The 15,727-nt window shown below is 40.3% G+C and overlaps 1 protein-coding gene across 3 annotated transcripts; it reads left to right on the plus strand.

Annotated features, from left to right (window-relative positions):
- Positions 1–1,234: 1,234 nt before the first annotated feature.
- Positions 1,235–15,205, plus strand: hck (HCK proto-oncogene, Src family tyrosine kinase). Of its 3 annotated transcripts, none has more exons than XM_052059802.1 (13): positions 1,235–1,638; positions 5,952–6,068; positions 6,828–6,861; positions 7,829–7,922; positions 8,025–8,120; positions 9,247–9,350; positions 10,286–10,435; positions 10,660–10,812; positions 10,908–11,090; positions 12,651–12,727; positions 13,312–13,465; positions 13,571–13,702; positions 14,236–15,205. In XM_052059802.1, exons 2-13 carry the CDS (start codon positions 5,967–5,969, stop codon positions 14,436–14,438), a joined length of 1,482 nt encoding a protein of 493 aa, XP_051915762.1. In that variant the 5' UTR covers positions 1,235–1,638; positions 5,952–5,966; the 3' UTR covers positions 14,439–15,205. The 3 variants fall into 3 exon arrangements, with proteins under 3 accessions (XP_051915762.1, XP_051915763.1, XP_051915764.1); XM_052059803.1 differs by having other exon boundaries at positions 5,955–6,068; XM_052059804.1 differs by lacking the exons at positions 1,235–1,638; positions 6,828–6,861 and having other exon boundaries at positions 5,963–6,068.
- Positions 15,206–15,727: the final 522 nt, after the last annotated feature.

Raw genomic sequence — 15,727 nt, forward strand, 5'->3', positions numbered from 1 at the left:
ATACACCCACAATTAAACCTTTCAAGACTTTATTTGTGGCAACCATGCTTATGTTCTGCGTGTATTACTCTTAATATTCCCCTGTCTATTGCTAATCACAATACTACTAAATTGTACATTTTTTTTTGTTTTTTTTTTTTACCGTCATCTTTGGAGTTAACACCCCCCAGGTCAGCACTGACTCAACAGCCTTAGTGTGGTTGAGGGAACAGGAGGTCATCAGCAGGGGTAAACAGCTGCACAGCCACAATTCTTTTATCCCTTGACTCATCTTCTATTATCTTTCCACAATTTTAAAACTCTTACATTTTACCTTTCACTGCTCCCCCCCCTTTTTTTTCTCGTCTCATTTAACTTGTGTCCTCATTCCCCTTTCACCCTGAGCTCCATCGTCCCTCCCCCACCTCCCTCCCGCTAAATTTCAGGGGAATCTCTAATCCTGGCTGCTGATTAAGGATTATGCTTGAGAGCTGGTGGTTTACTCTTGTGTGCTATTGATGAGCTGCTGTTGTGCCACTGTACCATCCACATGCAACCTCGCTCCCACAGCAGCTTGACCCCGGCAATATATCTGTCAAGGCATCATTAAAAAGCATGAGCGTACGCACACACACACACACACACACAATGTCCTGTCAAACATTTCATTCTGTTTGATGCTTTATTTCAAACCCCTGGTTAAAAAGAAATTGTGGCCGGGTGGTCGACTGGTTAGCGTGTTCGCCTTGCAGTGCAGAGGTTCGATTCCCGCTGCGTCCTTCCTGTGTGGAGTTTGCATGTTCTCCCCGTGCCTGCCTGGGTTTTCTTTGGGTACATTCCAAAAAGATGTGTGGCAGGTTAATGGAACACTCGACCGGTTCAGGGTGTCCCCTGCCAACTGCCTGAAGACAGCTTGGATAGGCTCCAGCACACCTGGAACCATGAGCAGTTTAGAAAATGGATGGATCGATGGACAGGTTCATAAAACTGGTGCGGCCAGCCATAATGTATGGTAGCTAAAGATGTTAATGTTCTCTTTTTGAGTGACCAAACTGAACTGAATTTTAAATGGGCTCATCAGAGGTACAGTCACGTTTTGGAGACAAATTTAGAGAGACCGGGCCTTGAACGCACGGACACGTTCAGCAAAAAGATTGTGAGTTTATTATTGTGAGTTCAACAGGGAGAGGAGGACCTAGGAGAGGGTTCATACTCACTGTATACACTGGAAGACGTAGTTGGACGATTAGATGGGAAAGGACGACTCTCTGTAGCGACCTCTAATGGATTAAACCATAAGAATAGAGATGACGACATTAACTACTGTATATGGGCTACATTTTAAACATGTTTTCAATGCAAGAAAAAGTGCATTGTGAAAAACGGCGGTGTTGTTCAATACAACGAAAGCAAAATCAAACAAATAATGTAAAAGTGGAAGATTCGGAGAGCTGGTTCCCCTTTTTCTCTGTTCGCTCAAGATTAACAGCAGCACACTCCCAACTTCCTCGTCCAAGTCGCAGTTGCTGTGCTCCTCATTTTGAAGCACATTGGCAATGGAAGCTGCTAGAACGAAATGAGGAATAATTTCAGACCCGGGACTCTGGCAGAATAATTTTATTAAACTACTCGTCATAGGAGTGCTCGTTTAAAACGGCGGTGAGTTTTCTTTTCTTTTTTTATATATTGTGACATCACTGTCGAGCCAAGCATTCCAAATTGTCCTAAAAACGAAATTATAAACATTGTTAAAAATTTGTTGTGATCAAAAACACACTGAGTGAATTTAGGTTAGGAGTTTGATTTTATCCTAGCATAAACGAAACGTTAGCTGCACCGAAATGATTGATGATTTTAACTTTTTTTTTTTAATGCTGGGAAAGATTCACACCGTTTGCGCCCAAATTATCCGTGGTCCGTCGGTACTATCCGTGATGTTTCACGAAGTTTGAGTGTTTTTAGCACTGTTTCCGTGTGTTGTCACAAATAAATATGTCATGCAATAGGAGGCTAGAGTCATGTCCCTCTTAGACCTGCTTTAATCCTCGGATTCCTTTTTGAAAAATATATATTTCCTTCCTTTTTTGAAAAAAAAAATATATACACACACATTATATATATATATATATATCAAAAAGGAATCCGATATATATATATATATATATATATATATATATATATATATATATATATATATATATATATATATATATATATATATATATATATATATATATATATATAATTTTTATTCATATAAAATGGGAGCGGTCCTCCGTGTGTTGTGAAAACCTTTCTTAAAAAAATGCCAACATTACATCATACCCCGGCCAAATCATTGTTTAAGTGTCTGTGCTGTATTTCAAACTATAACATTCTAGGCAAAATTTTGTTCAATACCCTCCACGATTATGCAAAGGAGCATGTAAACTCCTCGTTATTGGTCATTCATTCAACATTTTAGCAACTAATGACGACTGATAAATCATGAAGACATTGCTTCTTATTTGTTCCATGAAACAGTGCAAAGAGAGTGTCCTGGGAACATGTGATTCATTCAATCATCAATTTTGTGGTTCGAATTAAATCAATCTAACCTCTAAAACAGAGGCTGGTCACATCAGGCCGGCCCAATCACTTTACAGTTTGTAGCAAATGGGCAATCTAAAGCAAATAAAGTCTTGACTTTTTTTTCTGCCCAAACAGGGTTGGGTTTTTTTTTTGTATTTTTATTGGAGCAGAGAAAATGCAGTTATTCTTCATTTTTAAGAGATGTTACTTTTTTTTACCGAATCCCTTCTTAATATAATTGAAGAGAAAGTTGTAGTTTTTTTTTAAAGATTTATATTTGCTTTTGTGGTTTATAATTGCAAATTCAATCAAAAACAGGAACAGTTATGTATACTGTATTGTATGTAATAAGATTAGATCATTATGCAGAAAAAAAACATGACTACGATGTGACCTGTGACTAAAACAAGTTTCACACCCCTTATCAACTGAGTTATGCTTTCCAGTTGCTGGTTCGAAGAAATGACTTTCACAATAAGATCGCAACCAGCAGAGGGTGCAATTTAAACCCAGCATCAAAACTCTAGTTTGCTGCCCAAAATGGGAACCAGGAGAAATCAAAACAGAAAATAAAAGGGAATAGAGCAAAGTAGCCACTACATTTCAAAGCTTGTACATACAGGGGATCCTAATTTTTACGACGGTGTAGATCCAACCCGAATTCATTCATGAGTCCGATTGTGTCATATATCACTAAACACAATAGTGAATTTTTCTCCGGGTGCTCCGGTTTCCTCCCACATTCCAAAAATATGCATGGCAGGCTGATTGAACACTCTAAATTGTCCCTAGGTGTGAGTGTGAGTGCGAATGGTTGTTCGTCTCTGTGTGCCCTGCAATTGGCTGGCAACCGATTCAGGGTGTTCCCCGCCTACTGCCCGAAGACAGCTGGGATAGGCTCCAGCACCCCCCGCGACCCTAGTGAGGATCAAGCGGTTAGGAAGATGAATGAATGAATGAATGAACAATAGTGAATTCATTTTTGATGATGGCGCCCCCTGAGTGGCTGCCTCTCCAGCAGCTCATATCCCTGTTTGAGTTTCTTTTCGTCCTTTTACTTTATTACATTCTTGCTGCTGGAGGCTGTAAATTTCCCCATTGTGGGACAAATAAAGGATATCTTATCTTATCTTATAATTATTTGGATGAAATATTATTTCTATTAATAATATTTATTTTAAAAACACTTCTTGGCCATGAAAATAAGACGAAGGTATATTTGAGCATGGCGCCCTGTGCTGCTGCTTTGCAAATTACTTAAGTGTGCTCCATTTGTCACCTCCAAATCCCATTTTTGGGGTGGACCCTAACCACTTGAGCACCGGGCCATCACAAAAAACAGACTTAATAAATCATAACCAGTATTATTGATTATCTTAAAGTGGGCAAAGTCACTGATTCAATGTTAATTCATCAGTCACTCACATTTTTAACTTCTATTCTTTCCACACATGTTGAAGAATTTGCAACCATGCAGATAATATGCCACTTTCAACCATGCTCCACAGATCAGTCACCCAGTCATTCGTTCCATTTCTACACCATTCATGTCATTTACGTACAACATACCTGTTCACCCCTGTGGGTTCATTTAAAGTTCATTTAATTTCACACACGGTTCTTCCTCTTTTTTTTTCCTTGTTCACTTCAATTTCCTCATGTATCATTTGTCCAGTTCCTATTCCTTGGTGGGTCTTCCTTGGTTAAACTCATCTGAAAGCAATTTTCACCATCCATTTTATGACATGATCTCTCTCTCAACAAAACACACACATTGACACAAAAATGCTTTCGTTTGCCAATTTTTCAAAAACGTCAGTGTTTTAGCTAACACTTGTACAAAGCTAAACAATATATTAGAAGGAACATAGCCATATTGCAGAATAGGATTAAATCATCTCTCAATCAATTTACAATACAATACAAGTGATATATCCCTTGACGCAACAGGAAGTGGTGGATGATTCTTGAAATTATTTCGAGAGAGCCCCACTTATCTGCTTGTTGACGATATAACGGCTGGAAGTGCCAGCCCATGTGCCTTAAAGTCAACCAACTGTGCTTGTAAATGGATAGAACCACGAGACCCCGCACAAAACAAGGACCGATGTGTCAGGACTGACATTGCAATGCTCATTATTAAAATGAATGAATCGAGGAAACATTCTTGGCATAGCAACTATCCCGTTGATATGTGACTCATCTTTTTTGTCATTATTGGTTATTTTGTCAAAACAAAATTTGTCAGAAAGGAAAACCTTTCAAATTTTGTATATTTATATCCAACAATTACAGTTTTTTTCTGAGGGCTTCAGTTATGTATTCATAACGATTGCCGATTTTTGCAAAACTTTTAACACATACTGTAAAACAAAACTTTTCACCAAAAATGTCAAAACATTGTAGTTCTCTTGCAAAAGCAAATAAGTCATGCTCAATTGTTAACACCTTGTCAGAATTTTATTTTTGTATCAAACTACTAACAAATGCGATTGGGATTTTTTTTCTCTCTCTCCCGGGACAAAACGAGGACTTGTCCGATACATAGGGGTGCTGAGAAAATAATTCCTAAATATATTCTACAATATCACATAACATGCTGGATGGGGCTTAACTGGGGGCTACATCCGGGGTGTTCAAACTACGGCCCGGGGCCATTTGCCAGCCCGCCATCTATTTTTCAGAGGCATGCATGACAAAAAAAAAAATGTAACAACTTTTTTCCATTTTTCTGTGTCTGGGCCTCAAACAAAAAAAGTTTCGACACCCCTGGGCTACACAGATTTCTAATGGTGGTGTACTCACACACACACACACACGCACGCACACACATCCTTTGGTATATTGTATTCTCATCTCAATACAATGACCGAAAGCCTCGAAGCAGTTCAGTGTGGCTGTATGCAAAAATGCATATGACCACAGTATCTGAGCTGACTGGTTCTGTTCTTACACAGTTACAGTCAATAAAAACATCAAGTGAAACTGCACTCCAGATATCGCATGGGCAGTCAGCTGACTGCATAAATGTCAAAAGGAGCATTTGTCCTCTATATATCGTATCTTGTGATTTTCTAGTTGTATGTCTCCCAGTCACATTTTAGACATATTGGCGATACATACAAGACAGTATTGTATAATCAGGGATGGTTTAAAAAAATCTCTCCAATAGGCATCTTACATGCTGTACAGTATGTGCTCTGATGGAGCTCAATGGATACTCCAGAACAAGAGAGTAATATGAAGTCATGATATACTCAAGTAGCATTTTGACAATCTTACAAGCCATGAACATTAACCACAGCTATTGGTAACATTTAAAAACAACAAAACTGTCAAAAAGATATTACAAAGGAATTCTTTGATGACGTCTGAAAGTCTCTTCTGCTCTCGTTCTCAAGTAGGAGGACGTCACCATGGGCTGTGTAGGCTCAAAGAAGGACCGGGACTATCTTCAGAAAGGGAAGAGTGAGGTGCAGAAAAGTTCACAGACAACCCACTACGTCAAAGATCCCACGGTAGGAAATTCTAAAAGTGTAAGCAGTTACTATGATAGAAATGGAGTTAAAATTAACACTTACAAAAAAAAATCCAACCAGTCCAGTCGAAAGATTGTACTTTTTTTTTCAATAATGTGGGAGGAAACCAGAGTACCCGGAGAAAACCCACACGGGCACGGGGAAAACATGCAAACTCCACACTGGAAGGCCAGAGCCGGAATCGAACCCTGCACCTCTGCACTGTGAGGCGGACATGATGAACCGCCGCGCTGCCCACTTTTATCTTTTATCCTAAAAATACATGTCGTTATATGACAAAAAGTCTGCATAAAATTGTTGTTGGGTTGCAAATTAGGAATGGTTAGATTTCGGTCCTGGGAATTTGGACAATTGGAAGGACTGGGTAGCAGTGCACTGCTGCTATTTAATAAGTGTGGTTCCCCTGGCCGTTGCTTCCTGTCTTTCACCCAAAGTGAAGAAAGGAGAATTGACGAAAGCAGAAGCAGAGCGTCAAAAAGGCTGGAGATGCGTGATTAAAACCTCACTATTAAGCAACAGCCAAGATCACTCAACCTTTAGATGCAGCATGATATAGCACACACAGCGAGTTTTACTTCCTGGTTGCTTTTTATATACTGAGCAAGTGAAAACCTAACAACAAGGCTCAGATATTTAAAGATGGTAAGAATAAGTCCTTCCTCTCTGTCAAATATGTGCTTGTACCTATGTTTGTTTCATGTGTTACTATGTATTCATTTTTTTTTTTTTTGTCCACAGAGCAAAACACCCTCCAATGCAAACTTAACAGATGGTTCGTACAACCCTCTTTTGCACTCTTTTTCTGCTTCATCGTCACCCTCCACTACTTGTATTTGCATCCTCTGCAATGTATCACATTGCCTGACCTTGCACTTATGCAACGTTGCTCGGCACCATGTTGGGCAGTACACACAAGCAAGCAAATTCAACACGCAAAGGAAAGAGAATAGTTTTGGCCACGGGATGGTATCCTACGTCATCGTCGCAAAGATCTCAGCACTAAAACGGGATGGTCAGTCACATGACTGACAAGTGCCTAATATTAAGTAGTACAGTGGAACCTCTTATATTGAATGTCATTTCTTTTTTTCTGGATGTTTTTGGCCACCTCAATATCGTATCATTGTTTCTGTAAGAAATAATGGAAATAGGGAACTATCACCATAATCTGACGTTTTACAACTAAAGAGACAAATGACATTTCACATGAGGCGGATGGGCTCCAGAAGCTACCTGTAACCCAATGCGGACAAATGGTGGAGAAGATGGATGGATTTTAACATTCATAGCTGTCATACAATTCCCTTAAAAATAAGTTTCACTCGATAACAAGGGATGTGTGTAGTGACACTGACGTTTTCAGATAGTGTCGAAATTTCAGAACCAAAACGCTGTTATATGCTATACTGGGCAAAAGTCAGATTCAGGTCTTTTTTTCCATTGCACATTTTTCTCGTTGGAAGACTGAAATAGCTGACTTGCTAGCTTTCTGGACTACAGCTAAAATAAAATGTCTGTAATGATAATAAATACCGTCGGTTCCCTTTCCATTTATGATTAACAGAGGCAGGTTTTAAGCGTAGAGGAGTAGAGGACACTAAATACTTTAGCTTGAGGGTGGCAGGTGGTGGTATGTGCGGTATTGACATTGCTATGAAACAAATCGAAGGATGGATATTCATCTATGAGCACTCAAATATACACAGACGAAATTTTCTCCTTCTTCCATGTTGACGCAGGGGACACCATTGCTATCGCACTGTACGATTATGATGCCATTCATGATGGAGACCTTGGCTTCAAGAAGGGAGACCGACTTAAAATTTTGGAGGAGTGAGTAGAGTCACCAGTGATATACATATTTGCTTTCTGGCTTGATTCGTTCATCGAAACAAATTTCATTCAATGAATATCCTTTGTTGTCTCTCTGTTTAGATCAGGGGAGTGGTGGCGAGCGATGTCGATCTCGACAGGTCAAGAAGGCTTCATCCCCAGCAATTATATTGCTAAAGACACCCTGGAGGCGGAGGAGTAAGTAGACTTACACAAGTAACACTATGACCTTACAATGCAATAACAACTTCATCATTAGAAGGCTGATCTGGTTTGTAACAAGGAAAAGAAGAAAATGTGTCTTTTGCTGTCATGGCGCAACTTTTGTGGTCTCTAATATTAAGGAACACATCCGAAGATTAAAGTCTAATTGCCAACAGTTCTATTTTTCTCAGCATATCAATTAATTGCCTTGATGTCCTTAGGTCATTTTGACAGTTTCATCATCACATGACAAATGTATTTTTAATAGAATGAGTCAGAAGAGCACAAAATTAATAGAGATGTCCCGATACAACTCGCTCACTTCCGATACGATACCGATATTGCAACCTAGTGTACTCTTCGATACCAATAACGCTTTGATACGATATCAGCAGGAATGATGCATGCTTTTTTTCTGTATGAAATTTTCGAAGAGACATGATCAAGTGATACTATTCAAACAAAGTCAACGACAGTTGTTTTTGAGAAAATAAGACCCATCTATTCGAATTCCGAATGTCAGATCAAGACACAGCTGAATAGAAGAGTAGAAGCGGCGTCCGGAATGGGCTGCTTGTGTATGAATACTAATATCAGAGATTTGGGATGGAGACAGGTATAATCCAATTTTTTTTTTCATCTAAAAACAAAGGATGCAGTTCAGCCTATGACAAATTTGGCCTGCAATACAAAATCAAAAGATTACTTTATGAATCAAAAGTATAAATACAGTACAACCAACACTAGTTAGAGACATTAATTAAACATAGTAAGGGTCTGTTTATGTTATTTCAAGGGCATGTAAGGCTATTCATGGTATCTTTACTTACAAACTGTTTGTTAGAGTATTACAAATAGTGGTTTATGTCACTTTATGTGACAAAATCATAAAGACCCTCTCCTGATATTTCTTGACCTAAAATGAAAAAACTGCATGCATTTCTTTGTATTAAGCTGCATTTTTCATGATTGGGAAGCTCAAATGTGATTTTATTTAAACAGAATAAATTAGCATGGCAATGCTGTAAAATAAAGCACAAAACACAGCTTGAAGGGAAAGTGAAACATTTTTTGGATTGAGATGTGGTTTCTGCTCTAATGGCTGTTTCCTGTTGTTGAGGTGGTTCTTTAAGGGCGTGAGCAGGAGAGATGCCGAGAGGCAGCTGCTGGCCCCTGGGAACAGAGTAGGATCGTTCATGATCCGAGACAGCGAGACCAACAAGGGTGAGTCAAGTATGGTGCAGTTTATTCAAAACATCGCACAGCTCAACTTCTACCAAAGCTAAACGTTCCAAACTTATTTGACTACTAACTTGATTTATACCGAAGTCCTGCATATTGTCACCCTCCTAAAATAATACTCAAAGTCATTTTTATATTTTTTTTCCCCTGGAAAACATGAAAACGGAACAGAATTCTGATTGTTATTTTTATGAATAATTTCATTTCTAGGGTAGAACTGAATGATCTGTTCAACTAAGGATGTGGCCCAGTTTAGCAGACAGCCAACATCCAGAGGAGATGTTTAAAGCAATAATAATAAAAATTGCTTCTATTAATATAAGATGATGACAATATGCCTCCATTTTGGCATGTAGGGAGATGTGTCAGAATGTTGTGGGGGGGGGGCGCTCACAATTCAAAGCAGTATGTGTCGTGTCTGATATGCTTTAAATACCTCAAAAGGTAAAAAACATTATAGCACATTTCACCTCTATTCTTGAGCCTCGGTGAAATTTGCCTGTTTTAATGGACCAGTCCTGACTCGTCCAAATGAGCCACCGTTCAGCCCATCCCATCTTCTGCTGGGCCAACAAGGAGTCCGGTTTTGGTTACCTTGTATAGGAGAAATTGAAGAGTTGTTTTTATAAATGCTCACAGTGGTGTAAAAAGTCGGTTAAGCGGCGGAGGGAGCTGTTTGGCTGACGGGGGAGGAGCACTGATGAGCCCACATCACACAACAAGCAGAAAGGGAAATAACGGCAAATAACCAAACTGCAACCAAACACGTTGCACTATCAAGGCACAAAAAAGATAATTAAGCTACTGTGAAGTCAAACCCAAGTCAAACATAACCACAAAAGATGAAAATGACAAACATGATGATTTTTAAAAAATATATGCATGAGCATGAATGGTCTTGTGGTTTCTTTTCACAGGAAGCTTCTCCCTGTCCGTCAGGGACAGTGATGGCCCATCTGGTGACACTGTTAAACATTATAAAATCCGTATGCTGGACAATGGTGGATTTTACATCTCTCCCCGGATCACATTCAGTACCCTGCAAGAGATGGTCAAGCATTACAAGAGTGAGTAGGATTTTCCTAAATTTTGATCTTGGGGAAGTCGATCTAAACACCATCTTTATGTGGTGACAATATCTGTTGTACTACGATGCTCAATTTGCTCTCTCATCTGACCTTAGCTGAACTATAAAACTTCTTGACCCAAATTTCGTGTGTGTTCATATGATAAAAACTAAATATACTGAAACAGATCTTGTACGGGTAAATCAATTTCTCATTCCGTCCAGAGCAAGGCGATGGCCTTTGCCAGACCCTGACCAACCCTTGCCTGAGTCCTAAACCAGAGAAGCCTTGGGAGAAAGACGCCTGGGAGATCCAAAGGTCATCGCTTAAGCTGGAGAAGAGGCTTGGCGCTGGCCAATTTGGAGAAGTCTGGCTAGGTACAACACATCCAAGCACCTTGCCGACTCTGTGGTGATGTCTGTTTGGAGGGCGGCATTTCAGTGTCTTGCGTTCAATGTTGTTCTGTGTTCAGCTACATACAACAAACACACCAAGGTAGCAGTGAAGACCATGAAACCTGGGAGCATGTCAGTGGAAGCCTTCATGGCTGAGGCCAACCTGATGAAGACTTTACAGCACGACAAACTGGTGCGACTCCATGCTGTGGTCACCAAGGAGGAGCCCATTTATATTATCACTGAATTGATGGAAAAGGGTATGTGTAAATCTTGTCACACTAGAACATGGTTTTAATTGTAGTTCAAACAAAAGCAGGAGAGACAGTGACCCGCGCAACAAGCACGTTGTTCAGCACATTAGCATTAGCACCGTTGTATTACATAACCAATGACTACAGATAGCTATCATTTAAATTTTGTTTGATTTGAAGAGGTCAGGTTTCTTCATCACAATGACTTCCTAGCCCAGGGGTGGGCAATTATTTTCCCAGGGGGGGGGGGGGGGGGGGGGGCAAATGAGAAGCAGAAAATATTGTGGAGGGCCGGCCAAAAGTTAGAAATAGAAATAGAAAATAAAGAAGGTAGCACAATGTCTTTGTATGCCAGTAATAATGTAACATTCTCCTCTACCATCACACTCAGCACCGGTTCTCCTCAAGGATGTGTACTGAGCCCCCTGTTGTTCACGCTCTACACATTTGACTGCTCTCCGACTCTTATTAGCGGTCCAGTTTGCGGAAAGTTTTTAACATGATAACAATCAAACCATTCTAGGAAATGTTCATTTACCCGAGCCACAAGTAATTCACTCTGAGCATGGAAATTGCCAGAATCAGACCGAGTAAGAATCGCTTCCTTGTTTTTCAAAGTCTCGTAGATTTGAGTCTTTCCAACTCCAGGCATCTCCCGAATGTTTCGTACTTTGTTACCCACTTCATTTAATCAGATACATATCACTTTCCCTTCCATGGTCATTACTCCCTCTTTCTTCGTCTTCCCCTGTGCTCTGCAACTTGAAGTAACTGCGCCACCTGGTGTTGAAATACCTGTCATTACGAGTCCAAACGAAATGAATGCAATCAAACCTTAATTGTGCACCAATCTTCGGCGGGCCGGATTAAAAAGACCAATGGGCCGTATCCGGCCCGCGGGCTGTAGTTTGTCCACCACTGTACGTAGCCTCTATTTTTGCGCGCACGCGCGCGTGTGTGTTGTCTCATTGCATGTTTATATCAAAGGTCAGGAATTTCCAAGAGCGTTCTAAGCAGATGTCAATAATGCCCTTTTAAAGATGAACAAAATAAGTGCCTACGTGCAAAATGAGTCCTCTTAATTACCGGTAATTCAAAAGTTCATGTTTCATTTTTTGGCGTCACACTGGTCGACTGGTTAGCACATCCGCCTCACAGTGCAGAGGTCATGGGTTTCGATTCCGAGCCCCGGCCTTTCTGTGTGGAGTTTGCATGTGCCCCATGCCCGCGTGGGTTTTTTTCTCGATGTTCCAGTTTCCTTCCATATTCCAAAAACATGCATTATAGGTTAATTGAATGCTCTAAATTGTCTGTCGGCTGATTGAACGCTCTAAATTGTGCCCAGGGGTGATTGTGAGTGTGAATGGTTGTTTATCAATATGTGTGCCCTGCGATTGGCTGGCACCCAGTTCAGTACCCCACCTGTTGCCCGAAGACTGGCAGGGGTTGCTGCTGAGAATAGAGGAATCAAGATGACAATTTTCTCATGACGGCTGCTGATGAAAGTTTAAAAGCCCAGTTTACATGGATTGAACTTATGGTGTCTGCCTGTGATCATGCATGCAGGTAGTTTATTAGACTTCCTCAAGAGTGATGAAGGCAGTCGCATCCCACTTCCCAAACTGATCGACTTTTGTGCCCAGGTAAGAGAAAGCCAATTCACAAAATAAAATCCAATACTTACAAAACCATTGGTACCGAGAGTTCAAAAGCGAATCACGACAAGATCTATAGCAAGAATAGTCTATGGGCAATGAGGCATCAAGGCATAAACAATACTCCGACAACCAGCCGACAGATTGTTGGTCCTTAAATACACAGTTCCTTAATTGAAAGATTGGCAGCCAGAAAGTCTGCTCAGTGTGCCACCTGCTGGCCAGGCCAAGGACAGGAACATGACACAGTCTCATTCAGAGCTTCAGCCCTCTAATTAGAAAACATCCACATTAATGTTGCAATGTGAATATGGCTTACATTGGATTTGTTGAACCTTTTCAATACCTTGCTAAAAATCCTTTGTAGTTTATTGTTTTGATTCTAATAAACAGACAGCTATTTGTACCATAACACACATTGTGTAATGCTGTATCACTGCAGTGGTAAACCAACAAAGTGAAGCCAACAGAAACTGAAAAGTCTCTTCTGCAACTTAAATTGTGATCATTTTGTCACACACAGCGCAAAGGTGTTGGTTCTTACTCTTCCACTGTGACGTGTTTATTCCTAGATAGCGGAGGGTATGGCCTTCATTGAGCAAAGGAATTACATCCACCGAGACTTGAGGGCTGCCAACATCCTAGTCAATAAGGCTTTAGTATGCAAAATTGCTGACTTTGGGCTCGCTCGCATCATCGAAGACAATGAATACACAGCAAGAGAAGGTACGACATGCTACAGTATGATTTAATTTTGTCTTCAATGAGCTGCCTGAATTTTCGTCTTTTTTATTCATGTATGAGCTGAAATATTCTTTTATGGTTTTTCAGGAGCAAGATTTCCAATTAAGTGGACCGCCCCTGAAGCCATCAACTACGGCTGTTTCACGATTAAGTCAGATGTCTGGTCTTTTGGCATTTTGCTGACTGAGATCATCAGTTATGGACGCACACCGTACCCAGGTAACAACTTTGGTGTTGATACAGCATACGCTGTTGCCCCACCCCCCAAACACCTCCACCCCACACACACACCATCAATATCACAATTCATCATTCAAGTCATTTAACAGCGGGTGGAGTTTTCTCTCTTGTGCTATTTTTGAAGATGTGTGCACTTCGAAAAGGGCTTTTGCGCCCTTCTGGCCATGAACACAGCCGACTAGCTTCCCTTTAAATTCAGTGCAGATGCGGGGTGGGGGGCATGATCTACATAGCTGGAGTCCATGCAAGAGACCAATGTGCGCAGGTTAATAAGGAACAGCAAAAAGAGTTCCACTTGCGGATGATATAACGTAGGACAGAGCGATCACTGTTGTGAAGCAGCCTTCATCGAACGACCATACAATGTTTGACAATGCGATAAATCCGTCGTGAGATTTGATTGCCGTCGCAAACCAATCCACAGGAGTCCGTCTCAATGCTTCTCAATGCTCAAGGCGTTGTTATTTAACAAATTCCAATGGTGAATTTCATGGAGTGATTTGTATTTTCAGGGATGACCAATCCAGAGGTGATCCGTTCCCTGGAGAAGGGCTACCGAATGCAGCGTCAGGACAGTTGTCCCAAGGAACTCTATGACATCATGCTAGAGTGTTGGAAGAACAAACCGGATGACCGTCCAACCTTTGACTACCTGCAGAGTGTCCTGGAGGATTTCTACACAGCCACAGAGAGCCAGTACCAGCAGCAACCATGATTCACAGAGTCATTGTTTCTGTGCCATTTCATGATGTAGTATTTGTACAAAATCTTGAGAGTATTTTCCTATGTGTCCTTGTGTACATTCATCTGTTACCCCTTAATAACCTGATGTCACAGCAGGCTGTGGACGAAATTTCTTGGGGAAAACAAACGCACCAGTTTGACTGATTCCTTCGGCGATTGTGTTGTCAAAAGTCAAAGTCTCCAGAATTGCCTGTGACTGCAATTTGCACCATTTTTTAAAATAGATTACAAAGGTATGTGGGATTATGAATAGTAAAAACAGTAGTGAAAGCTGAAAGGATAGTTAATTGATCCAAATTTTAGAAAGAATGAGGCCTTTTTTTCCATTTACCACACCAAGCACTTCCCAACACACACTTAATTAGGTTTGACAAAGCACTTTGTACTGTTAATTTGAAACTGAGCATTCAACTGCATACTGGTGAGCAAAGTCAAAAGTAAAAAAAAAAAATCTAAAACTATTAAGTGCTGGCTTTCAACATTTGTTTTTCTTTGTGCCTTGTCCCGTGCTTAAATTATATATTGCTTTCTTTTACTTGAGCTATAGATGAAGGTTTTTTTCACGTTTAAATTAATATTTAGTTATTCATTTGGGCAAAAAAAAAAAAACTTGGTGCCCTATGGTACTATATTAGCCTTCATTTTGTTCTTTGGAAAAATAACATTTTCATGTCAAGGTCAAATAAATTGCTTGCATTAAGAGAAATACTAAACAATAAAAATGACTTTTCAATGGTCTTTCTGGAATTTTTATAAAGAAGTGATCATGAACATAATGTTGATTCCATATGTAGAATCAAAAGCCCAGATTCTTTTTTTATTTTTATGTTTCACCTAAGGTCCCTTGTTTTGTTAGTGGCAATTCAAGGGAGCGTAATCATTTTGAATAACATTTGAATATTAAAGAGGCATTTATTGGTAGTCAGTAGTCAACTGGTTACCACATCCGCCTCACAGTGCAGAGGTGCAGGGTTCGATTCCAGCTCTAGTCTTTCTGTGTGGAGTTTGCATGTTCTCCCCGTGCCTGTGTGGATTTTCGTCAGGAAATCCAGTTTCCTCCCACATTCCCAAACATGCATGGCAGGTTAATGGAACACTAAATTGTCCCTTGGTGTGATTGTGAGCGTGAACGGTTGTTCCTCTATGCAAGCCCTGAAATTTCCTGGCAACCAGTTCAGGGTGTACCCTACTGAATGCCAAAAGACATCTGGGATAGAATGCAGTACACCGGTGAACCTTGTGAGGATAAACGGATATGAA

This window comes from Hippocampus zosterae, chromosome 2 (assembly GCF_025434085.1).
Source record: "Hippocampus zosterae strain Florida chromosome 2, ASM2543408v3, whole genome shotgun sequence".
NCBI classification, from domain to species: Eukaryota; Metazoa; Chordata; class Actinopteri; order Syngnathiformes; family Syngnathidae; genus Hippocampus; species Hippocampus zosterae.